This window comes from Brassica napus, chromosome A1 (genome assembly GCF_020379485.1).
Source record: "Brassica napus cultivar Da-Ae chromosome A1, Da-Ae, whole genome shotgun sequence".
NCBI classification, from domain to species: domain Eukaryota; kingdom Viridiplantae; phylum Streptophyta; class Magnoliopsida; order Brassicales; family Brassicaceae; genus Brassica; species Brassica napus.
This window is the reverse complement of record NC_063434.1, coordinates 5,709,631-5,735,079: the sequence shown is the minus strand read 5'-3', so window position 1 is coordinate 5,735,079 and position 25,449 is coordinate 5,709,631. Positions and strand designations below refer to the sequence as shown.

Here is a 25,449-nt window from a genome sequence, read left to right as displayed (position 1 = left end):
GTTGGCATATATTTGGCATGAAATATTAGTTTGATTTTAAGTGTAATTTTGAATACGATTGTATTAATCCGTATAGTTTTGATATCCAGGGCACTATAGTTTCAGACCTAATTTCTCTTTCTGTAGAAGCATATAAACGTCGCATTCTTAGAAATAAATTTACAATGTCATATATAAATATTCTTTCAAACTCTTACAATGCCATATCAATATCTCAATTTACAATATCAAAATGAAAAATGAACGCTCAAAGGTACAAATGCAATTAACTTCTCCCCTCGATTGTAATAAATCAAATAATTAATTTAACGACAAAAAATAAATCAAATAATTTTTTTAAGAAAATACATTTTTAATTATGTTGAGTGTATTAGCCCCACTTGGCGACTACCGACATTACGGTGCAGCCGAGCAATGCAGCCGCGAAGCACTTGATCTGAAGTTTGATACTACCTTGGAGCATTGATCCCATGAACTCAGTAGCTAGAAGGTCGACGAGTGCCATGTAGATGAGCATTCCGGCCGAGCAAGCATTTAACAGCCCGATCGTAATCAATGCGGTTGGACTATTATCTCTATAAATGCTAGACAATGCGAGTCCGAGGAAGATACCACAAGGTGTTGTTCCAGCAAACAAGAATGCCATCAAGAACTTCTTCACATTGGTAAAATCTGCCTGTTTCACATAAGTTATAGACATATGAATATAAACTTCTAACCCATAAGTTGATATAAGAGACATATATATGTATATACCTGGAGTATACATCCACCGAGACCCATGCCTTCGAACAAGTGATGGAAGCAAAGAGCTATGATGAGTCCTTTAATGGTACATGCATCATTAGATGCTCCTAGAGATAGTCCAATGACCACGGAATGAAATAATATCCCAAGCTCCAATACCTATTCATGAAATTCAAAATGTTTTTATTTGGTGTTATGTGTTCAATATATGATTCTACGTCGAATTTATGATCGTCTAAAATTATCTTCATAAATCCACTAACCATGGCAATGATACGGTACCGTAAAAGCTGTGGATCGGAAGGTCCATCATCTTTAGCAGTTCCTAGCACAAGACCATGACCGTGACTATGATTGTGAATCGCCTTCTCATGATCAATGCCATACTCGTCAGGCACTGGTCCGACTACGTTTTTGACGGTATAAAGGCTTGTAGTAACGGAGTCAATAGCAAGAGTGACTAGACCAGACAACATAGCAACAAACCCTGCGAAAGGAAACTTATGCCACGGATCATCACTAAGACATTCCGATGACAAAATCTCGAAAGCGTGAGGCAAGACGTGCATGAATCCGGTTCCGAGGATGATTCCGGAAGAAAAACATTTTACAATCATAAATCCGTTGCCGTCAGGACGTAGGAACGAAATGTAACGGCTGAAAAGAGGAGCCATTACGCCTATCAAGCTAGTCGTAAAGATGGCTACAATGGCTATGATTTTGATTGGTAAAGCCTTAGCTTTGTCGATGCATGGATTATCCGAGCCGATGTCGCAACTTTCCGGGGTCGTTGAGATGGCCGGAGATACGGTAAAGGTGAATATGATGAGGAGGATGTAGACGAGCTTCATGACTAGTTTGGTAGTAGCCATTAGTATGGGGGTTAGTTTATAGTATATGGTGTTTGATGAAATAAATGTTTTGTGTTTTGGTTGGTTTATAAAGGAATATTAGCCGGCTTGTTATCGGTCTTGATGTGGAAAGTCAATTTATTGAGTAATGGACTAAATCAATAGAAGAAGAAGATAACATTGGAGAATCAGATTCCCGATTCTATTGATTGTGTATTTCTGTATGTACATTGTCAGGTATAAATTTAAAAATTATATTGAACATTATCCTGTTATTGTTTAATCGGATGGAAGGGGTGGCTAATCCCAAACATTCGTTTTATTATCATAAGGATCAAATTAAAATCGAATTACCGACATTGTTTAATTTAATATGTTCCAAACCTTTAATAACTTTCTCAGAGATTAATGATTGAATTTTTGTTGTCGTTTCAATTGTTAACATGTCGCTATATCCTACTACAATTTTCATTAGTAATTTAGGAATCATTAAAATCCGAAGTCAAACAAAAAGAAAACTGTAGCCCATCTATCGACATTGGGCCATATTGCTACTACCAAACTAGTCATGAAGCTCGTCTACATATGAGTCTTATACCACATGCCTTAATGAGATTCAGATGGTTCTCTACTTGACTATTTTGAAGTAGGTCGAAGTGAAGGAAATAAATCCTAATATCATGGAACATGCCTGGATAATAGGATACCAGCCAGCGTGTTATGTTTTAAGGAGACAACAAATGAGTGACAATTCTTATCAATGGGGAATAAGATAAAATTTCATAATTCATAACTTTGTCGATCAAATAGTAGCAAAGAAAGTTTGTAGAAGCAGAAGTTATTTGGACACTAAGATTCTCTAACTAAGCAGCTCATGTTCTAGTTAAAGGACATGAATCATAACTCTTCCTTTGTAACTTTCTTTTATGTAAATAAAAAACTTTATTTTGTTTTCCATCATGTATTATATCATTCCTACATGTTGAGTTAATGACCACTCTGTTTGAAGTCAATGAACGGGAGATGTTACAAAAAAAATCAACATCTTGGTTAAGACTAACGCATCATAACTACCCTAAATATATCTACAAAGTTAGATTAATTTAGTTTATTGTTTTAGTAATCACACATGTTATGTTTGTTTCCTCTGTTTGTTCCTTTGCCACAACACTCTTAAAAGCTATTAAGCCCTATTTGAATTAAGTTTAAAATAATTAAGCTAATGATTGATGTCTCCATTTTCAAACTTCTTGCTGCCACAACTGTCCTTGAGTGTCTTCTATTGCAGCAATATATATTTAAAAAAAATATATATTTTAACTTCTTTTTGTTATCTTTATTCAAAGCAATAGTGGGAATATAAACTATTGGACGATAAAAGTCAGAAAAAGAATTTTTTTTAATGAAGTTTACAGCCTTTTCTCTATTAAGAGGAGACAAAGTCCATGTGCTTCTTTGATTTCTTAAGCTATAATTCTTCAGGGCTTCCTAATCCATTACAATTACAGGTTAAATTATTTAATCTTCTGCTTATTGGTTAAATTTTTTAATATTTGGTCTAATAATTTTTAATTAAAATATTTGCTAATTAACAGTGAAACCGTAGAAAAATGTAAATACTTGCAACACAGTACGAGAATGACAGCAAAGAGAAACCAAGCACTAATTTTTTATATATAAAAAAATGCAAATTAAAATAAACTAATAAAAAAAAAGAGAGAATAAAGAAACAAAAAATAAAGTAAAAAACTTTTCACTTACGCCATTCCAAGAGAGAGCAAAAAGACCAGAACACCGATTCCTTCTTCTTCGTCTTCTCTCCACAATATCAAGTCGAATCATCCAAAACAATGCAAATAAAAGAAAAAGCTGAGATTTTGAAGATGACAGCTTAGATTTTCTTTTTACGTGATCTTAATTTCTCCCTCCACTTGATTTTTTTTTACTGGTAAGAGATTTTTCTGGGTTTTTTTTGTTCTTGATTAATGATCTTTTAAATTCAACCGATCTCGTTTTTATTACCATATATCTTAATTTAAATTTAAACTTTTGTTTTTCCTCTCACTCAAGTTTATGTAATAATAATTGAGGTTGGTTCTAGTAGGTGAACCAATCGTGTGCTGTTTCTCTTTTGTTATTTTCTGCGTGATTTTCTCGTGATATAAGCTGATCTGTTTGAAGTTAAGTTCTGTAAGATTAGCTGTTTTGGTGATCTGTAACGTAAAGTTCATTTCTTTTTCATTTTCTCTCTCTCTCTCTTGAAGTTTGAATTTTTAGAATTGAGATTAGATGATATCATCAAAGAGTTAAATCTTTATCACAATAAAATCTGCAGATCTGTTTTGGGCATTCCTTGGTTAGTTGCTAAGTAAAGAAAGTTTGTACCTTTTTTGTGTAGTGCCCCCAAAATGGAGAATCAAGAGGTTTCTTGTGGTGATGATGAGCTGCCGTTGAACCACGTAGGAGATGAGGAAGATTTTAGAAGCTGTTGTGGTGATGAAGAAGTCTGGTTAAAGGAGAGTGATGATACAGCTAAAGTAGCTGATGAGGAGGAGAATAAAGATGAACTTGTGGATGAGTTCTCTGTTAAGATGTTCTTTAAAGGAGTTTCTGTATCCGAAAGAGGAGATTTGAGTTCTGGTTACTCTGGAATTGGTATTGTGTTGGAGAGATCAGGAGATTTTGAGATGATTCAGGTCCAGAAGAAGCTGGACTTTTACGCTGAAGAGTCTGTAGCTAACTATTTAGCTTTAATAGATGGTCTTACAGTAGCTTTACAGAACAATCTCAGTTCTGTTGTTGCTGTAACGGACTCAGAGTTGCTCTATAATCAGGCAAGTCTCTTTCAATTAGTCTGTTTGTAGTTTTCTATCTCATATTCTCATGTTAATTACATTATATGAAATGGCTTTGCAGATAACTTGTGAGGAGAATCTTGAAGTCCCTCTTCTGGTAGCTCTTAGAGAAAGGGTACTGGAGAAAACAAGTAGTCTTGATGGGTTTGTTCTAAAGCTTGCTCCTTTCTCTGATCTTGACCAAGCTCTAAGCCTAGCTCAAGTAGCGGTAGGAATTTGTAATCTTGATGTGCATAAACCAGCTGAGAACTGCTCCATCTGCTGTGAAGACCGTCTCTCCGAGATGATGCTGACACTAAAATGCACTCACAAGTTCTGCTCTCATTGCATGAAAACATACGTTGAAGGGAAAGTAAACTCTTCAGAAGTTCCCATCAGGTGTCCTCAACTGCAATGCAAGCATCATCTCTCATCCGCCGAATGCAAAACCTTTCTCCCCGTCACATCTTTCACCTCATTCGAGGAAGCTAATCTGCGTAGCACCAACAACGGCAAGGTTTACTGTCCGTATCCCAATTGCTCCTTTCTGTTAGACCCGCGTGAATGTCTATCAAGTGCAAGTGCAAGCTCAAGCTCGTCTAGTATGTCAGAGAGTAGCTGCTGTGTGAAGTGTCCACTCTGTGAGAGGTTTGTGTGCGTGGACTGTGGTGTTCCTTGGCACGATTCTATGAGCTGTGAAGAGTTTCAGATTCTTCCGGTTGATGAAAGATATCCAGATGATATTACGTTGCATCGGTTGGCTAGGTATAAGAGGTGGAAACGGTGTCAGCAATGCCGTATAATGATTGAGCTTGCTCAAGGCTGCAACCACATGACTTGTCGGTAAGACATTACATCCACATCATGTTTCATATCTTATAGCTACACATTACGTAATTATCGTTCTTGAATGCTTTCATAAACTATTATGATATTATTATTCTTCCTATAAAAAAATTATATGATCATATGTAGGCCTGGGGGGTTCAGTTAGTTTGGTTTTCGGTTAGTTCGGTTCGACATAAATCTTACCGAATTAATCTGAAATAAAGTTCAGTTAGTTCGGTTTTTGAAAATCCTATCGAAGTTTTTGACTTTTTGGTTAGATTTTGGTTTAATTTTGTTAAAATTTCGGATAAATTCGGTTATTTCGGTTAGTACAGTGCGAAACTTGGTTAGTTCGGTTTTGGGTTTTCAGTATGCTTTGGTTATAATTTTTTTTAAATATAACCATAGTAACTGAACCGGAAACCGAACTTTTTTTATAAACCCACCAAATCGAACCGAACTTTTAACTGAACAAACTGTAAATTTGGTTTAGATGCTGTCAACGGAGCTTAGTCTCCACCATGTTGTTAATGTCTTCTATGTTGAATTTGGTAAGTATTGTTCTCGCTTTGTGGTTTCCCATATCAATGTTGAAACATCTCTGTGTGTTTATCTTAGGTGCGGGCATGAGTTTTGCTACTGTTGTGGAGCAGAGTACAGAGAAGGGCAACAGACTTGCACTTGCGCTTTTTGGGACGATGAGGAAGAAGATGAAGAAAACTCAGAGTCTGGAAACACAATCCAAGAGCTTGAGCAATGGCCTTGGGACACATTCAGCGCAATTCCTACTGTAATGGACGCTTACTCTGAGCAAGAAAGATCTCAGCTCGCTTTGATCCAACGGTTCTTAGCAGGTGGAGGGTTTAGTCTCAGTGATCACCATACTTCTTATCAGTCGCCACCGCCGCCTCCTCCTCCATGTACTACAGAGTCGTCGTATGTTGAAGCAGCCATGAAAGATCTTCACCAGCTTCCTTGGCTTGAGAGGTTTGTGGCGGTTATAAGTGATGATTACTATGAAGAGTTTAATATCCAGTGAAGAGGCTTAACGGGAGAGTCTCTCGCTCTCTGAAGAAATTGTTGGGGTTTTAGATTCTTGATTGAACTCAAAAGATGAACTGTGATTGAAACTATTTGCTTCAACTATATATATAAAAAAAAGAACATTTTAAGTGGTCCATTTATCAATCTACTTTTGAATTTGTGTATATGTAACAAAGTTGGGGTTTCTTTAATTGAACTCAAAAGATGAATTGTGATGAAACTATTGCTTCATTACTTTTCACTATGTGTTATATGCAACAACTAACAAAGTTGGGGTTTCAGATTTATTAATGAGGTTTTGATGAACTAAAAGAATGAAACTATTTGCAATTACAAAAAGAAGAATTTGATCATTTCGTTTTACATATCTTACAAGAAAGATTAATTCACGCGGATTTGGTCGTATAATCATCATAAGGAAAAACTTTCATAAACCATATATGATCATTTCGTTGAATGGTCCATGTTCTGATATAGATGTTTGGAATGTGGCATTGTTCTCTTTTAAAACAAAGCAAAGAACGAATAGTATATACTAATATGTAGAACTAAAAATATGAAAAATTCTCAACGATAGCTCTTTTAAAGTTTTTGTCACAAAAATAACATTTAATGAAAAAAATGATCAAAATAAGTTTTATTTAGACTCATGGTTTAGAGTTAAGAGGTCGGGTTTTGGAATACAGTTTCAAAATTTAGAAAACAAAAAGTAAATATTAAAATTTTCAAAAAAAAATGGTTATTTTGGTTATTTTCTTTTTTGAAAGTTATTTTTATGACAAAAATAAAGTTTATTTGAGAAAATTGTCATAAATATATTTAATACATTTTTATCTTTCAAGAACTTACGAAAATAAAACTTGGTCATTATTCATGCTCTTCAAATAAGACACAACAAACTTGGAATAAAAAATTAAATAAAACCTAGCTTAAAGTTTTGGGTAAGACTTTTTTCTACATTATAACATAAATTAAGAAGGGGTCCGGTCCGGTCCTCCCAATTTATTATCAATTTACTTTTTTCCTTTCGTGTATATTTTGTAAAGCTGACGTCATCAAAGACGTCATCGACTCACTTCAAAACAAGTCAAAAGTCGTCATGACAAATTAGGAGATAATAAAACCATGATTCATGACTCATAACAATTGTCAGCTTGTCACCAAAAAGACTTTACTGTTCTGTCTCTCTTTTGGCTCTTTGCATTATTTTTGCAAAACAATGTAAACTTAAAGAGTCGTTGAGTTTTGTTTCGTTCTTAACGAAGACCAGTCTTCTTGTTAATTCTCCACCGTTAGATAGAGATAACACCTCTGACTCTTCTCTTATTCGTCCTCAGATCTCTCTTCATCCATAGATCTTCATCGACTATATTCACTTGTTCGAAACAACATCCGATCTGTGAATTTTTATTTTCTTTCAATTCTTTATCTCATTTGTTGAAGATTCAATTAGGGTTCTTCCTCCATCCAGCCATCGTCGTTGACTTCCTCTTAAGGTATTGTTCTTTTCTTTCAACAAAGTTTTGATCTTTTCTTCATGGGTTGATTAGTGATCTTGTTCACAGCTCAAGAACACATGATTCTCTAAACAAAGACGGAGCCTTTTGATGGCGGCTGCAACTGCAATGGAGCCATCTTCATCTATAAGCTTCACATCTTCCCACTTATCTAATCCCTCTGTTGTCACCAATCACCAATCACCATCTCCCAATCTCGAAGCCGCGAGTCTAGCCAAGCTCAGCACCGACTTGGAGCAGCTCCTCACCAGCTCAGACTGCGACTACACCGACGCGGAGATCACATTCGAAGGAGAGACTCGCGCGGTGGGCGTTCACAGATGCCTCTTAGCTGCCAGGAGCAAGTTTTTCTTGGACCTGTTCAAGAAAGATAGAGGAAGCGAGGAGGAGAAGAAGAAACCAAAGTATCATATCAAAGATCTGTTGCCTCATGGACACGTGGGGAGGGAGGCCTTCTTGCATTTCTTGAATTACATCTACACTGGGAAGCTGAAGCCTTTCCCTGTTGAGGTTTCCACTTGCGTTGATACCGGCTGCGTTCATGACTCTTGTAAACCCGCCATTGATTTCGCTGTTGAGTTGATGTATGCTTCGTATACGTTCAAAATCACTGAGCTGGTTTCATCGTTTCAGGTCTGAGATTAATGTTCTTGATTCGTTTTAGATGTGTTAATGTTTGTTTTATTAATGTGTTAATGTGTGTGTAGAGGAGGCTTTGTAACTACGTTGAGAAGTCACTAGTGGAGAACGTTCTCCCAATCCTCTTAGTCGCGTTTCATTGTGACTTAACTCAGCTTCTTGATCAGTGCATAGAGAGAGTAGCTAGATCAGATCTTGACAGATTCTACATAGAGAAGGAGCTTCCTCTTGAAGTCTCTGAGAAAATCAAGAAGCTTCGAGTGAAGTCAATGAACACAGACGAGGTGGCTGATAAATTGATAGAGAGAACGGGGAAAGTACTCAAGGCGTTGGACTCAGACGATGTTGAGCTAGTGAAGCTTCTGTTAACCGAGTCAGACACAACTCTAGACCAAGCCAACGGTTTGCACTACGTAGTGGCCTACAGTGATCCCAAAGTTGTGGCTGAGGTTTTGGCTTTAGACATGGCTGATGTGAATTACAGAAACTCGAGGGGGTACACGGTTCTTCACTACGCTGCTATGCGTAGAGAGCCGTCGATTATCATATCGCTGCTTAAGAAAGGAGCTAATGCTTCTGACTTTACCTTTGATGGACGGAGTGCGGTTAATATATGTAGGAGAATGACTAGGCCTAAGGATTATTATACCAAAAATGCAAAGGGGGATGAAGCTAGTAAAGATCGGTTGTGTATTGATATCTTGGAGAGGGAGATTAGAAGGAATCCATTGGCTAGTGGAGGTGGGGATGCACCTACTTGTTCTCATTCTATGCCTGAGGATCTTCAAATGAGGCTGCTCTACTTAGAAAAGCGAGGTAGTGACTTGACACGATGTATGTTTATGTAGTGAAGCTTAAGGTTGATGACTCTTACTGAACTTGTCTTGTTATGTGTTGGTTGTTTGTTTGCAGTGGGGCTTGCTCAGTTGTTCTTTCCAACAGAAGCTGATGTAGCTATGGACATTGCTAATGTTGAAGGGACTAGCGAGTTCACAGGCTTTCCTGTTCCGCCGCCTTCGAATGGCGCAACGGGGAACTTGACTCAGGTTGATTTGAATGAGACGCCTTATATGCAGACTAAAAGGCTGCTTACACGTATGGAAGCACTCATGAAAACAGGTAAAAGCTTAAAGAGTTTATAGTGAATTGAGCTCAAGACTGACTCAAATCTGTTCATTTCGCAGTTGAGACTGGTCGGAGGTATTTTCCATCTTGTTCAGAGGTTCTAGACAAGTACATGGACGATTATATGGACGAGGACATACCTGATATGTCGCATCCGGAGAGAGGCTCGGTGAAAGAGAGGAGATGGAAGAGGATGAGATATAAGGAGCTGAAGAACGATGTTAAAAAGGCGTATAACAAAGACAAACAGGCCAAGATTGCACGGTCTTGTCTCTCTGTTTCATCACCTGATTCTTCTCTTAGAGGTTCCTTAGAGAACCAAACATGATCTTGTGCCATAATGAGACTTCTTGAAGAAAGTTGTTGGTTTAGCTGTTTTATAGTAAAATATTTGAGATTCCATTTTTGTTTTTAGGATATGATTTGTGTTAAAAGGGAATTTGATTATTGAAATGTATATTAGATGCTCTCAAGATCTTGAAGCCAAAGCCTTCAGTCACTTGGAACATATGAAAGCTAACAAATTTCCTCATAATGATCTTGTGCCATAAACTAATGCCAATAATGAGACATCTTGAAGAATGTTGTTAGTTTAGCAATTTTATAGTAAAAAAAATATTGGAGATCCCATGTTGGTTTTAGGACATGGTTTGTATTAAATGGAATTGATTATTGAAATGTATATTAGAATGCTCTGAAGATCTGAACCCAAAAGCTTCAGTCACTTAGAAGTTGTGACCCCCAATCAAGAAGGCTATAAATGGAAGAAGTAGAAGACGCAAGAAAACTAGTGATATAGCTGCTTGGCTGGAAGCTTTTTCTGGGACCCTGAAGATGTTGTGATATCTCAGATTTTGGCCCAATATCTTGAGTAAGGTGTAGAGGAGGACGAGCAGGTGAAATACCCTTTTCTGAGATTCAACGCTCCCAACGTCACTGTCAAGTACAGCAATTTTCTGCATTCTCAATGGTAATAGCTCATGTGGCGGCTATATAGGCAAGCTTACATATGAAGTGTGTGTAATATATACTAACAAGAGCAATACCTCAAATACAAATGTGTACTTTCCAACATCAAAGTTTTTGTGAGAAAGGAGTCCAGGAAGTACGTTGCAAAGATTAACTAATGCGAGCTCAAACTGTACCCTTTGATCCACAAAGCTTAGAGCTTGTGCGAGCTACACACTAAGAGTTGGTTTGGTGCCTTAGAACCGAGTACCAGATCATTAAAAAATACAAAACATAGCTGAAATGGTGAAAAATGACAGTAGATGGAAGGGATAAGATAAGTGGAACAGAGAACCTGAAATCATACAGAACGACCACATATGGCATAATCGAAAACCATTGATCACTTTTTTTTTTTTTTTTAAAAAAAAAAAAAAAAAAAAGAAAACCATTGATCACAAATTTTCTATCTTCTTATATAAATAAAAATTAAACCATTGATCACAAATTTTCAAAGTGAGATTTTTTTAAAATTTATTAATTTATATTTGTTTTAAAAAATTTAAATATAACATATATAGACAAATCGATTTTTTCATTAATTGATTAACTTATTTAAATAATAATAATATAACAAAATGATAGAGGATGTATAAATTATTGTCAAATCTTTATTATTTAGAATAATTAATTATCATATATATTTTGATTAGATTAGGTAATTCTGTATGTTCGATTTAAGGAAATAATGAAAAAATATTTTTATATTAATAATTAATTATATAATTAGTTTAATGAAAAGCATATTATCATCTATTGTCTTTCTTTATTTAGAGGCTTTTCTTCACTCGTATCAGTAAGAGTATAAAACCCATAATTACTAATCTTGGAAATACGACTATCTGATACCAATTAGCTCATATAAGTGTCTTTGTAAATACTCATTCCTAATACCTTATATGCTTGCTTTTTGGTCAGAAAATTGTAGTGTTTGGAATATATTATGATACGAATGTATGGGCCTAATGCCCATTAGAAAAGTCTTAAATATCCGACCCGACCCGACTCGTTTTTTTTTTTTGTTACCGCCATATAAAACCCTAATTCAATTTTCTGCTCTGTTCTCCTTCTTCTCCCACAAGGTTGCCATAAACCTTTCTCTTGTGCACTCTCCCTTCGAATTTCAAATTCGATCGACTCATTCCTGCCTGTAGACTTTGTTCTTTTGGTTTATTTAACGCGATGGATCGCGAAAGCATGTGCGACTCTGACGATGACGACGATATCGGTGAAGATCTTGAAGAGTTAAGACGCGCATGTATCGTCTCCGATTCCAATTCTGGCAGAGGGTTACCGTCTGATTCTGAAAACGAAGACGACTTCGATATGCTTCGAAGAATCAAAACTCAATTAGCTTCGTCGCCGGATCATCCGATGGGTTTATCATCACTGCCCTCTGATTCAGACAATGAAGACGATTTTGAGATGCTTCGGAGTCTTAAGAGACAATTGGCACTTCCCGTGGACCAAGAAGACGAAGATGATGAAACCCTTCTCGCTATTTGTAAGCGATTCTCTTCTTATGAAAACTCAGGTGAGCTCAGTTGTGACTTTTTTTGTTCTGTATTTATCTCAAAGGTGAAGACTTTATGATAATGTATCTTTGTTTGATGTTGTGCAGGTGTGGAAGGAAATGTCTCGAATGAGTCTTCTCGCAAGCAGGTACATGCCTCGTGTAATGAACCTTCAAGCGAAATATTGAGTAGGTCTAACACTTGTGAAAGCTTTTCAGAGGATATAGAAGCTGGCAACACTTCCGTTGAGCCTCCTCTTACCCTTGCTTCAAGTACTTTCCCTGAATCAGCACAAGCCTTTGTTGACGCGATCAGGAAGAATAGGTCGTATCAGAAGTTTCTTCGATCAAAACTGGGAGAAATCGAAGCGACGATTGAGAAGAACGAGAAGCTTCAGAAAGACGTTAAGATTATTGATTGTTTCGCAGTTTCTTGCAAGAGAAGGATGAAGCAGCAGGCGTTTTCTCAGGGTAAAGATCCACGTTTCGAACTAATCTCAATACGAAGACCTAGGACTCATGATAGCTCTGAGGTAAGGACATGCACTATGGTCTATTGCCCCCTGTCTCCGACACTGATGGAACAATGTTTCTGTGTAGGGTACTGGTGAAAAGACATCTCCTTTGACGTTAGGTCCATTAGAAAATCCTTGTGTTGCAAGTTATAGGGTGGCATTAGAGGAGTATCCAGTTTCAGTGTGTCGCACGAATTGGTCTGCTAAGGAGAACGAAGATCTTGCAAAAGGTCTCAAACAACAGCTTCAGGAAACAGTCATTCGTGAAGCTACTGAACGGTCCAGGTACTGCTTTCTCTTCCTTCTTTCTAAAACTTGCTTCTTAAGATCTCTATAACAGATTTTGTTTTCTTCTTAGCAGTGACTTGGAAGGGTGTTCAGATGATATAGACACCATTCTTGAATCAGTGAGTAATCTTGAGATCACACCAGAAATGATTAGGCAGTTTCTTCTGAAAGTTAATTGGGATCAGTTGGATATCAAGAACCGTTCTGCTGCAGAATGTGAAGCCCGGTAAGTTCCTCCTCTAGTTGAACTATGGTTTACTAAGATGAATCAAGTGTGTGTTTTCTTAATCTGTGATCTACCTCATTGTAGGTGGATGAGCTCGGAAGATCCATTGATCAACCAAGGTCCGTGGACTGCAGCAGAGGACGATTACATACGCTTAGTTACCCAAAACAAGAGTGTTACAGAATGGCTTGACGTTGCTGTTTCACTGGGGACAAATAGGACCCCGTTTCAATGCTTGGCTCGATATCAGAGAAGCTTGAATACAGACATACTGAGAAGAGAGTGGACTCCAGAAGAAGATAACCAACTTCGTGCTGCAGTAAGCTTGTTTGGCGAAAAAGACTGGCAATCTGTTGCAAATGAAATGGACGGTAGAACTGGAACTCAGTGCTCTAATAGGTCAGTGATCTAACAGTATACTCAAAAATTTTTAGATGAGAAGAGTAATAGTTTTATAAACCACCCATCGAGTCCATCTTTAGACGATGTGGGATTATAGTTTATAACATAACATTAATATGCTTATTTAAGTAGTCTCTTATTCACTTATTTTCTCTATACTTTCAGATGGAATAAGTCGCTTGTCCCAAGCAGGAAGAGGGTAGGGAAATCAAATTCAAAGGAGGCCAAGTGGAGCTCAGAGGAAGACAAACGTCTGAGAGTAGCTTTGACATTCTTTGGAGCTAAAAATTACAATAAAATTGCTCAGTTTGTTCCTGGAAGGACACAGTCTCAGTGTCGAGCGAGATGGAAAGATTCTTTAGATCCCAGACTAAACTTTGGGAGCTGGACCGAGGAAGAGGTTACAAAGTACAATGAAGCAGTTAAAGAACATGGTGATAGTAACTGGTCCAAAGTCGCTTCACATGTTTATTCTCGTACTAGCAAGCAGTGCTCAAGGAGATGGGAGACCTTAAACCCTCACCTAAAGCTTCTTAAGAAAGAAGCTTTGAGGTTAAGAAGAGAAGCTACCATAGGTAACTTTGTTGATCGGGAATCAGAGCGTCCTCTTCTTGTTGCAAGCGATTTTTTGGCACTAGCTGAGAGATCTTTCGAGCCAGAACCCGCACTGAAGAAGAAACGCAAAGCAAGGTTTGTTTGATTAATATTCCTTAGCTACTGATGCTCACACAATGCCTTTGTGGAACTAAATTGACCCCTTTTTGTGTGTGTGTGTGGATGCAGACAGAAGAAGGCAGATGCAGAATGCGAGAGTGAAGCAGTTTGTGATGATACAGAGAGACAACCAAAGAGGAGGAGAAAAGGATTAGAGAGATGCTCAGGAGATGGAAAGGAGAAGAAACAAAGACGAAAACGCAAAGCTGTTGCAGGAACATCATCATCAGATAACAGCACTGTGACCACCAACTGCTCCCAAGTCAATGTTGGTATAGAGAAGCTTAAGCCTAGGAGGAAAGTGTCTGCAGTAGTTCCCATAGAGAATCAAGATGCACTAAACTAGGATTTTTCCTTTGATGCTCTTGAAAATTTTGTATGTACACTAGTCCAAACAATTTATTAATTGAAACTAAGGTGGAAAAGAGCAATTGGAGTACACGTGCATTTTTATAATAAAAGCTTACAAGCTGTTTGAAAGTTTAGATCACTTTGCATTGCTACAGAACATCCAATTATAAAACAATACAAAACACCAAACGTGGCTTATGTCATGCCTGCTGGCTCCAGCCGTCCAAGTAATTAGTATAACACATTCTTGTAACACACTCTGGACCAACAATCAGTTTAGAGGACAACTATCAAAGAGACGGTTCAGGAGGAAGATCCTCAACAAACAATTTGCTGATCATCTGCACTGCACTACTCTCTAAAGAACTCTTCCAGTGAATTCAAGCATAAATAAGGGCTTAACGTTTGGCACATGGAAGATACCCTTTTGTTTCCTTAGTTGGCATTTATATCACAGAGCTCGCATTTTTACCACATCCTCACTATCTCTAAAATCAAGAAGCCGTGCCCGTAACCTTTCACTTCAGGTAGATGATTGGTTTATACTTTCCCAAACGGCTGGACCTTCAGGGTGGACATTGACGAAATACTTGACAAACCTAGCATCACCGCAAGTAAGAATAGTACTCGGTGATAGCATCGGCCTTGCTGCATCTCTTTCCCTCAACCACATATACATTGAGAATCTCTGATGTATTCTCTGCATATCATAGCACAAATACGCCGGGAAACTCACCAGAGATTCAATTGGATAGCCAAGAAGCTCGGTTAAAGAATGTATCTTCTTCTCAATGACATCTTTAGAGAGGTTAAGCACAATCGGAGCGTGCCTGATGATCTCCGCAACCGTATTGTGGTTTAACCCCGCTTTCACGAGGCAATCAAACCTCTCCTGCAGCTGATCACCCCTCCCTCGGAACTGTTTCAGAGCCTTCACCATCTCGTCCGAGTTCTCTAAATACCCTAGCCTCATCAAAAACGCAGTCTTCTCCGCGTGTTTCCTCGCATCCTCCGAAAGAAGTTTGCTTTTTCTCTTCTTTGTTGTAGTCACAAAGCTGAACAATCTCAGAGGCTCGTTCTTTAACATCTGACATAGCTCCTCCTGGCTAACGTTCAAACTAACACAAACGGTCCTAGGCGCTTGCAGAGAGCATGAACCAATACGCTCCGTGTGACTCAACAGAATCTTCCTGATAAAATGCGTTTCCATTCTAATACCGATCAAGAAATCAACCGTCTTCCTAATGTTCTTAACGCATTTGTCTGATAACATCTCAGGGTTGTCTATAAACAGACTATAGATCTCTTCCACGTGAAGCCCCAATTTAAACAACCCACCAAACAGAACACAGAACTTCTTACCAGAGCCTTCAATCACCAGAGCTGGATAAGTTCTCAAAAGACTACTCAGCTTCTCCTCTTTACATCCCATTCTCTCGAGAAACTCCATCGTCTCCAGAATCCTCCCCCAGCTATACGTTTTACTGTCAGACAAGTCTCTCCCGAGCCAATCACATCCCACCGGTAACCTCTTCAACTTATCAACCACGGAAGCAAACTCACCATCAACCCCACCAACAAGCAGCAAAGGACAGCTACTAACCAACTTGATAACTGTACCTTTTCTAAGACCCAAATCCTCATACGCCCTGAGTTTAGCCACCAACACCCCAGACTCATATCTAAAAACCTCTCTAGCTTCTTTATACACACGGCCAATCTTCCCACGAGGGACCCCGTAGTTGCAAAGTGCATGAAAATTCTCAAACATGACACCATCATCACTCAAAAACATTAGCCTTTGAGGAAGAAACTGCTCAAACTCAGATGGGCACATCCCCAAACTCTCGAAAAAGGGTTCGAACTCGTTAATGGGATTGTACCTAAGGTACTTACTCAACGCCCTGGAGACATCTCTCTCGTTATCATCGATCTTGGACAGCAAAAAGCTCAGAAAACGCGGCGAGTTCTTGCTTATATGCTCTGCATCAGTGAAAGTAAAGCTTCTAGTGCTATGCAAGTAATCAAAGAGAGCTACTTGAGCCTGGTTCCTAGTTCCCCTCGAAACCGGACTAACGAAAAACCGAGTGGGTATCTGCGACTTATCACTACGGACAGAGCTCTGAATCTGGAAACGCCGAACTGTGAACGAAACGCGAGAAAGGTCGAACCTTTGAGGAGCTTGGCTCTGATGAGGAGGAAGAGAGGAGGGGAAAGATATGCAATTGGTGAAATGGGTAATCATATTCAACGATTTATAAACCTTTTTGAGAGTTCTGAGCATTAACATTGCCACATTGAACAGCTACAAGGGAGATGAATCATCACCAGATACAGAGCTGTGAACAAGCATCGACGCATCGATACGAAGAAAAAGATTCTTACTTTCTCAGAACAAGAGACGTTACACGAAAGGAGAGCTTATTGCGAGCTTTGAATTCACCATTTTCAACGAGATTTTTAAGGGTTTCATCGTCGAATCTGGGTTACTTTGCTTAAACCTTGTTAGAGCAGCCCCATTAGAGGTTTTAGACAGGTTCATGGGCTCAGTATCATAGGGCCGGACCATTAAAAATAAAGATTAAATGGGTTATTTCTCGCGACCCGCCCCTTACGAGTGACCCCGTCCGATACGGGTTCACACCACGTGTCGCGAATTGATTGGAGACGCGGCGTCGACGTCACGCGGTGGAAAGGGGAGAGAGATTCATTTCTCTCTTTTGTCTCGAAAACTCTAGGGTTTCTTCCTCCCGGCGAAACCCCGTGCGACGACGATCTCTGTCCCTATTTCTCGAATTTGCTCCATCGATTCGACGAGTTATTGTCTCCTCTACTAACAGAGGTGGGTCTCGACTGGAATCTCCTTTATATTGATGTCGTTTTGGTTTCGAAATCGAGTTAGGGGAAATTTCAATTTTTTTTTTTTACGATTTAGGGTTCGAAATCGAGAAGGGTTTTGATTTAATGCTGTATTACCTCGTCTACGGGTTCGATTTATAGTTTTAAGGTTCGATTCTCGCGGATTGGAAATCGAAAAGGGTTTTTCGAGTTAGGGTTCAAAATAGAATTTGGGGGTTTCGATAAGTGGGTTTAGATCTTGTACTGGGTTCGATTCACGGTTTTGACTACTTTTGTCTCAATCGATTCACGGTTTTGATTATTTTTGATTCAATAGAAAAGGGTTAATCAATTTCATTTCTCTGTTTCAGATGGATCCCTCAGCCGAGATAACAGATTTTAAGAGGAAGCAGGAGTTCATCGACCACCTGTACAACGTTGCCGATTCGTCATATGGGATGCCGACAAGCTGTCCGTGTGGTGGTAGAATCATCGACGAGGTTCGGGTGAAGGAGGAGTACGACACGCGTCCCGGGAAGCGCTTCTTCAGCTGCATAAACTACGAGGTAACCCACATCATTCGCATTCCCTTCATTAATCTCACATGTCTTATTATGTTGTCTAAATTTTCTAGTTAAATATGTTGTCTGACTGATGTTTCCGTGGTTTAACCAAGGCTGATGGGTTGCATTACCGTCAGCCTTGGGTTATAGGTGTCCAGGAGGAGATGGTACGCATGCGTGAGCGTGTGGATGAGGCTGTTGAGATCATCAAATGTGTGCCCATTCTCACTAAACAGATCGACAGTCTTGAGGTTTGTGAACACTTTTTATCTCTTTGGGTGATCATCAAATTTGAGATCATCAAATTTGTGAACACTTTTTACGTTTTTATAAGTGAGTTACAAGTTTTCTTTATCTCTTATGTAGGCACAGGTTAAGAGGCTCACATTGCTGCTTGATAAGCTCACTGGTGACGTCTATAACCTCACAGTCCAGGCGGCTGCTCTGGAGAAGGCCTGTTTCGACTGAAACAGAACAGGTAAACTTTCAACTCGAGTAGGAACTGTTTCCGTGTGGAACTTGAGTAGGAACTGTTTCCGTGTAGAGTAGAAACTGAGACTTAACTAGGAACTTGAGTAGGAACTGTCTATAATACATTAGGAACTTGAGTAGGAACTGTTTCCGTGTAGAGTAGAAACTGAGACTTAACTAGGAACTCGAGTAGGAACTGTTTCCGTGTGGTTACTTGCTTCCTCTGGTTGAACTGAGAGTTAACTTGTTCATTAAATATCTAGAGTAGGGAGTGTAGTAGTACTTCATTAAATATCTAGTACTAGTTTGGTTCCTCTGGTTGGTTGCTGTGATGAATGCGCTTAAATTGCTGTGTCTTAAACGTTTTAGAGTTTTTTAGAATTGATTTGATGTGTAATGAATGTCTGTGAACAAGTTGTTGTCTAATTAAGTGTAATGAATGTTTGGTAGTTAGGAAACCACCCGTAACTCAAACGCAAGTAGTTCTTTAAAAAATACATAATCCTTTTTAAAACTTCTAACAAACAACAAAACACAACCCCAAACCAAAATGGATACGTTTTCACAAAGTTCTCCCGGTTTTGTGAACCTATTATCTTCCCAGTCCAGTAAAACCGTAGAAGTAGGGTCGTCTGAGGTTCCTAAACCGGCTGGTGAAAGGAGAAAGTGGACGACTCAAGAAGACATTATCCTCATCAGTGCCTGGTTAAACACAAGCAAAGATCCCATAGTTAGTAACCAGCAGAAACTAGGGTCGTTTTGGAGAAGAATAGAGGATTACTTTAATGCAAGCGCTCAGCTAGGTGGCTTTCTACCTAGAGAGTGGAGTCAGTGTAAGCAGAGGTGGGGAAGGGTGAATGAACAAGTGTGTAAATTTGTGGGAAGCTATGAGGCAGCATTGAAGGAGCAATCAAGTGGGCAGAACGAGAACGATGTCATGAAGTCAGCTCATGACATCTTCTTTAACGACCACCAGGCGAAGTTTGCACTTGAACACGCGTGGAGGGAGCTGAGGTATGATCAGAAGTGGAGATCGAACTCTATATCAAGAGATGGTGGAAAGGCGAAAATGAAGGAAGCTGCGGAGACGGTGCCTGACTCGGATGAGGCTAGGCCTCCTGGCGTTAAGGCTTGCAAAGCAGCCAAACGCAAGAAGCCTGGCAATGAAGCTGCATTTGATCGCCTGGAGATCATTCTAGAGAAGAAACAGAATATTTCGAAACAGAAAATACTTGATCGTCTCCTCTCTAAGAACATAGCTACTCTAACTGAAGCTGAGGTCGCTTTGAAGGACAAACTTGTTTCTGAGATGCTTTAGGTTGTTTAGTTGAAAATTTCTTGAACTCTTTGTTTGCTTCTTTACTTGCTTTGATAATTTTACAACTGCTTTTGTTGACTTGAAACTTATATTCTTCTGTGTTATTTTGCAGGTGAAAGGATCTGTGGGGCCGTTGGTCACGGGCATATGGGAGATAAAGTCTGGACTTGATGGGTTTTGTAGGTGTCACGGGTATTGTAGTAGTAGTAGTTCACGGGTTGTTCATGTAGTTGTAGTACTACATGTATCTTTTGGGTCGCAGCAGGTCAGTGTTTGTACTAGACACTAGTGATGAACTTGGTGTCACGGATTGTAATATGAAGTGTAGTATTTTGTTTGTCTCTACACTTCACGGGACTTGTAAAAGTTTGTTATAAAAAGGACAAGTATTTCATGTCTCTCATATATGTTCTCTTCTCTCTAACATGTGTTTATGTTCTCTTCTCTCAAATGCCAAAGCATAGTTCTCTTCTCTGTATCTACAAATCATAGTTCTCTCAAGGTCGATACCCCTCCATCTTGTTCTCTCAAACCATCCGCCTTACTCTTGTTCTCTCAAACCAGCTGCCTCACTCTTGTTCTGTCGAACCAGCCAACCACTAGACACTCGCCGACTACAAAATCGAGTGACCAAGTAAAATCTAAAATTCTTTGTTTTGTTATCTATAGTCTGTAATTAATGTTCCACATATAAGTTATAATTAAAAACGAAAAAATGAAATTCCAAGATTTATTGAAAAAAAAAAATTAAGGTTCCACATATAAGTTATAATTAAAAACGAAAATATGACATTCCAAGATTTATTTTTTTTTTTTAATTAATGTTATAATTAAAAACGAAAATATGATATTCGTAGAGATATTTAAAATATTTGTTTTTTTCAGTTATGACATCCTCAGAGTCAGATGGCGTTGATGAAGCCTTTGAAGATATGTTTGACGAAGAATTTGATAATATCATCGACTCCCTACTAGATGTTCAAACCAACAAGCCCAAAAAAAGAGCTTATATTGAAAGAGATCGGGAACAAGGACACATTCAACTATGGAACGACTATTTCCACGAAAATCCCACTTACCCGCCGGTGATGTTTAGGCGGCGTTTTCGAATGAACAAACCCTTGTTCCTCCGCATTGTTGATCGCCTTACTACTGAAGTTCCATACTTTCAGCAAAGAAGAAATGCTCACGGCAGGTACGGCCTATCACCACTTCAAAAATGTACTGCAGCTATACGTATGCTCGCATATGGTCAATCTGGAGATACGTATGACGAATATCTTCGACTTGGTGAAAGTACTGCACTTTTATGTTTAGAACATTTCACTAATGGGATAGTACAATTGTTTGGAGTTGAGTATCTAAGAACACCAACACCGGAAGATCTTCAACGATTACTCGACATTGGCGAGAAGCGCGGGTTTCCCGGGATGATAGGCAGCATTGATTGTATGCATTGGCAGTGGAAGAACTGTCCAACGGCTTGGAGAGGCCAATACACCCGTGGTTCAGGAAAACCAACAATTGTCTTAGAGGCTGTGGCATCAGAAGATCTTTGGATATGGCACGCATTTTTCGGATTACCAGGTACCCTCAACGATATCAATGTTCTTGATCGGTCACCAGTTTTTGATGATATACTGCAAGGTCGAGCCCCTAAAGTTAAATTCAAGGTCAACAACCACACTTACCGTATGGCGTACTACCTTACTGACGGAATTTATCCGAATTGGTCAACATTTATCCAATCCATCCCACTTCCTCAAGGTCCTAAAGCTGAGCTATTTGCCCAACGTCAAGAATCCACCAGAAAAGATGTCGAACGTGCTTTCGGGGTTTTGCAATCGAGGTTTGCAATAGTTAAAAACCCTGCTCTACTATGGGACAAGGAAAAGATAGGGAAAATTATGAGAACTTGTGTCATATTGCACAATATGATAGTGGAGGACGAACGAGACGGATACAGTCTTACTGATACATCTGAGTTCGAGTCAGGAGAGTCAAGCAGAGGTTCGAAGGTCAAAACGAGAGAAAGTTTGCATGCACATAATATGCTAGGCATGCGCAATGAACTTCGGGATTCAGGAAAACATGATAGGTTGAAAGCTGATTTAGTTGAAAATGTATGGCAAAAATTCGGTAATGAATAATCTTTCTATGTTCATCAATTATCAATGTAATGAATAAAATTTTATAAATTATTATATTTTATTCATGTATTAAAAAAAAAATCAAAACTAAATTTTTTTAAAAAAACTATTATTTTAGTTCCTATGAACCCCTTCTTCGGGTTCACTAATGGAGAAGTACAAAATCAAGAAGTTCATCACTATTCATGGTCCCACCATAAATATATTAAAAAATTGGTATGAACCCCAAAGGGGGGTTCACCAATGTAGATGCTCTTAGGGATCGACATTCAGATGAAAATATCAGGAAAGTCCCTTAACTTTTGTATTATACCAGAAACGACCGTAAGTTTTGTTCTTTACTCCAAATGGATCCTTATCAATCTGTCATCCAATTTTGTGGTTTGGTTTATACAGTTAACCAAAACTAGACCGCATTTTCCATTTCGGTTTGAATCGATTCCAGATTCGGTTCTTGCTGATTTTAAAATATTAAGCTTGATATATTTCCTGTGAATACCACACACTTGTCAAATTTGGACGTGTCAGAAGTGATAAACAATGAGCTAAATATAAAACGAGTCCAATCCCATGGAAAATGGGGAGTTCTTCCTTTTGATTGTCTACACGATAAAAACAGCTTGTAACAGTGAGTTTCTTCACAAAGATGAGTATTGTGTTCTCTCTTTCTGATATTTTTAATTTCACGAAATATTTAACTGGTTACTTAGGTTGATTTTAAGTGGTCCATACTATAGATTCAACTCATATGTTTTAGGTTAGCATCTTCAAGCTAACAAGCCTACCAAACATTCCAAACATTGAATAATTAATAAGTATTTTTCAAAAAATCTTCCATTTCAGTTCCAAAATATTTCTAACTGTCTGAATGCTTTTAGTTCAACATGTTAGAAAATAGGACTAGTTTCATGTTGGGATTTATTAGAGATGACGTTCCTCCTTTTTTGGTATTTTTTTTTTGTCTATTGGTTAGCTTGACTTAGATTTCCTGTTAGATGAGTTTGGTTTTATAAAATCTGAAGGTAAAAATGGAAAATTTTGATTCAGAGATTTTACACATAAAAGTAAATCCAAATCAATTCATAATCTTTCAAGTCAAATGAATTATGAATATCTATCAAACATGAAGAACACAAGATTTTAAATGTTATATTCAATTCTTTAATTGAATAACAATAAATTTAAAATCTCCTTACTGAAAAGATTATGAATACAAGAACAAATAATATAAGATTTTGAAATCATTTAATATAGATATTTTAAATACAATAACCAATAACTCTAGATTTGATAACAAAAATTAAAATCAGTCACTAAATAACATTAGATTATAAAAACAAAAAAATCCATTGGCAGTAAATTAACATAGATTTAATTTTATCATAATACATATTATAAATAGAGAAAGCTTACAAGAAAGTTTTTTGCGTTTACACCAAGTAAAAGAAAATTTTTAAGAATGTCGGAGTCCGTCAACTCTTCATTTGCTTCCAATCATTTCGACGGCCAGTTGTCAGCTTTGCGAGAGGCCAACGTGCAGTTAGGATTCCGGATAAGGACAAAAGTCCAGGAAATGGAAGAATTCAACAAGAAAACAGTAAGTTTGTAAGAAACGTTGGTGCTTCTTAGCAATTGTTTTTGCGTGTGGCCTTTTTTTGAATCGCTTATATTGTTTGTACTTGGATCGCTTATATTTTTCCTTGATTTAGAGGTGTCTGAGAGAAAGTTGTTTCCTTTTTTTCTTTGTTTCATATCTTTACTGTAGACCACCTCCAAAGATGAGCTCATAGCTTCCATAACTTGCATTGGCAAGTGCATTGACAGTCTTGAGAGGGCTTTGTTTCAAAATAGGGTGGTGATATATAATAAAGTGAATCCACCTATGTTGGTTAGAATATCTAAAGATATGACCAATGATACACTAAGGTCAAATGCCAAGCTCTTCATGGACCATTTCAAGAAACATACCCTCCAGTACTTTTCTAATGCTTTCTTCCCTCCTGTTACTGCACCAGATGGTGATGTTGTGCCCAAGTTTGCTATCTTCAGGTCTCATCTCGAAAAATGCGAGTCTCTCTTTGACCAGGTCATGATGGAAGGTTATGATTGCAACTTGCAAGACATCTAGCTGAAGATGATGAAGCTTCTAACTAGCTTACCTTACAGTAGCAGAGGCAAGATTGTTATTCATAAGAGTCGTTTTATTAATATAATTATATAATAATACTAAATTATTTATTTTATAAGAATTATTAATATGAATATTATAACTAAAAATAATATCAGTTTGTTATAAACCCCACACATTATAATTTTAACTAAAACTTATATGTTGTGAATAAATATATGAATATTTTTATATTATATCAACATATGTTTACATTTCTTTTTAATATTAGTGAATGAATAGGATTATATTAGTTTTGATTCTTCAAAATATTTATTTATCTAAATATATATTATAGTAAAGAAGAGAAAAATAATCAAAAGGATTAAAAGAGTTAAGAAATGATAGGGAAAAATGAGGTAATAAACATTAAAATATTATTTTAAAAGGCAGAAACAAAATAAAAATAACAAAGGTGTCAAGGGAAATGTTTGACCTCGAGACAAGGGGGTCAACTTAGGGTCTGACTGGTTCAAACGCAGCAGTTGCGGTTGCGGCTGCGGGCGTTTGCGGATGCGGGTGGTTGCGGTTTCTAGCGGTTTTAAGAGATTTGTACGACTGGTTATGCGGTTAGAAATTGGTGCGCTTGCGGGATACTTATGACTGGTTAACTACCAAATACAGCAGCGGTTAAATAATAAATTAACAATATTTACATTTTATATAATTATAAAAATATCAAAAATCATAATATTATAATAAATATGTAAATTATATTTTCAAAGTTATAGTTTTAAATTTTTTAAATTATAGAAAATATTTTTATTTTAAAATTTTATAATATTAATTAAAATATAATAGATATATTTTAGTATTTTTATAATTCCATTTTAAAAATTTTATTTTTATTTTTATTTTTGTATTTATATGGTTTTTTTAAAAAAAGAAAAAAAAATATCCTCCCGCAACCGCCCGCAACCGCAAACGCTAGCTGGAACCAGCTTTTGATTTTAAGAGGTTCGGAGCGGTTTGATGCGATTTGTAGCGGTTTGTATGATTGTTTCGAAACGCTGTCAACCGCTACCAATCGCAAAAGCTGCGTTTGCGGGTGGTAGCGGGAAAACCAATCAAGCTCTTATATAGAACTTTAACCAAATTATCCCACAATTACTTAACTTTCATGAACAAAAAATAATTTGTAAGAAATCACAGGGTCAGCTGACCCTCCAATGTTACCTTATCATGTTGGATATGCTTACGCACCTGTGGTTTCTAATGTTATTGCTGGATCAATTAGTTTATTAAGTGGATTTTGACACCTAATGATGTATGTGTCAAGTAATTATGCTACTCCTTTTATATATTCAGTCTAGTTAGGGGGCGACTGGTTTTCCGTTACC

General features: G+C 37.7%; 7 protein-coding genes across 9 annotated transcripts; 5 read left to right on the top strand and 2 right to left on the bottom strand.

Moving 5' to 3' along the window:
* Positions 1-278: 278 nt before the first annotated feature.
* On the bottom strand, positions 279-2,214 carry LOC106437731 (fe(2+) transport protein 2). Its single transcript, XM_022690814.2, has 3 exons — positions 1,011-2,214; positions 757-906; positions 279-676 (listed from the first exon to the last, which is right to left on the bottom strand). Exons 1-3 carry the CDS (start codon positions 1,617-1,619, stop codon positions 371-373), a joined length of 1,065 nt encoding a protein of 354 aa, XP_022546535.1. The 5' UTR covers positions 1,620-2,214; the 3' UTR covers positions 279-370.
* A 1,122-nt stretch (positions 2,215-3,336) lies between these two features.
* On the top strand, positions 3,337-6,440 carry LOC106437714 (E3 ubiquitin-protein ligase RSL1). Of its 2 annotated transcripts, none has more exons than XM_013878660.3 (4): positions 3,337-3,546; positions 3,997-4,432; positions 4,515-5,275; positions 5,879-6,440. In XM_013878660.3, the coding sequence occupies exons 2-4, from the start codon at positions 4,007-4,009 to the stop codon at positions 6,297-6,299; spliced, it is 1,608 nt and encodes a 535-aa protein (XP_013734114.1). In that variant the 5' UTR covers positions 3,337-3,546; positions 3,997-4,006; the 3' UTR covers positions 6,300-6,440. The 2 variants fall into 2 exon arrangements, with proteins under 2 accessions (XP_013734114.1, XP_048600536.1); XM_048744579.1 differs by lacking the exon at positions 3,337-3,546 and adding an exon at positions 3,682-3,818.
* A 1,017-nt stretch (positions 6,441-7,457) lies between these two features.
* On the top strand, positions 7,458-10,058 carry LOC106437694 (regulatory protein NPR4). The gene is made up of 5 exons (XM_013878638.3): positions 7,458-7,800; positions 7,870-8,454; positions 8,529-9,276; positions 9,373-9,579; positions 9,645-10,058. Exons 2-5 carry the CDS (start codon positions 7,912-7,914, stop codon positions 9,911-9,913), a joined length of 1,767 nt encoding a protein of 588 aa, XP_013734092.1. The 5' UTR covers positions 7,458-7,800; positions 7,870-7,911; the 3' UTR covers positions 9,914-10,058.
* A 1,413-nt stretch (positions 10,059-11,471) lies between these two features.
* LOC106437735 (snRNA-activating protein complex subunit 4) lies at positions 11,472-14,637 on the top strand. Its single transcript, XM_022710423.2, has 7 exons — positions 11,472-12,127; positions 12,215-12,639; positions 12,707-12,906; positions 12,983-13,135; positions 13,220-13,534; positions 13,703-14,227; positions 14,321-14,637. The coding sequence occupies exons 1-7, from the start codon at positions 11,776-11,778 to the stop codon at positions 14,595-14,597; spliced, it is 2,247 nt and encodes a 748-aa protein (XP_022566144.1). The 5' UTR covers positions 11,472-11,775; the 3' UTR covers positions 14,598-14,637.
* Positions 14,638-14,682: 45 nt separating this feature from the next.
* LOC106437705 (transcription termination factor MTEF18, mitochondrial-like) lies at positions 14,683-17,107 on the bottom strand. The gene has a single exon (XM_013878648.3). The coding sequence runs from the start codon at positions 16,890-16,892 to the stop codon at positions 15,126-15,128; it is 1,767 nt and encodes a 588-aa protein (XP_013734102.2). The 5' UTR covers positions 16,893-17,107; the 3' UTR covers positions 14,683-15,125.
* A 119-nt stretch (positions 17,108-17,226) lies between these two features.
* Positions 17,227-24,325, top strand: LOC106437741 (putative nuclease HARBI1). Of its 2 annotated transcripts, XM_022692440.2 has the most exons (5): positions 17,336-18,006; positions 18,117-18,254; positions 18,370-18,481; positions 19,905-23,539; positions 23,708-24,325. In XM_022692440.2, exon 4 carries the CDS (start codon positions 20,680-20,682, stop codon positions 21,940-21,942), a length of 1,263 nt encoding a protein of 420 aa, XP_022548161.2. In that variant the 5' UTR covers positions 17,336-18,006; positions 18,117-18,254; positions 18,370-18,481; positions 19,905-20,679; the 3' UTR covers positions 21,943-23,539; positions 23,708-24,325. The 2 variants fall into 2 exon arrangements, with proteins under 2 accessions (XP_048590852.1, XP_022548161.2); XM_048734895.1 differs by having other exon boundaries at positions 17,227-17,444; positions 17,812-18,006; positions 18,117-23,539.
* On the top strand, positions 19,025-20,081 carry LOC106357981 (glutathione S-transferase T3-like). The gene is made up of 2 exons (XM_013797717.1): positions 19,025-19,774; positions 19,905-20,081. Exons 1-2 carry the CDS (start codon positions 19,025-19,027, stop codon positions 20,079-20,081), a joined length of 927 nt encoding a protein of 308 aa, XP_013653171.1.
* Positions 24,326-25,449: the final 1,124 nt, after the last annotated feature.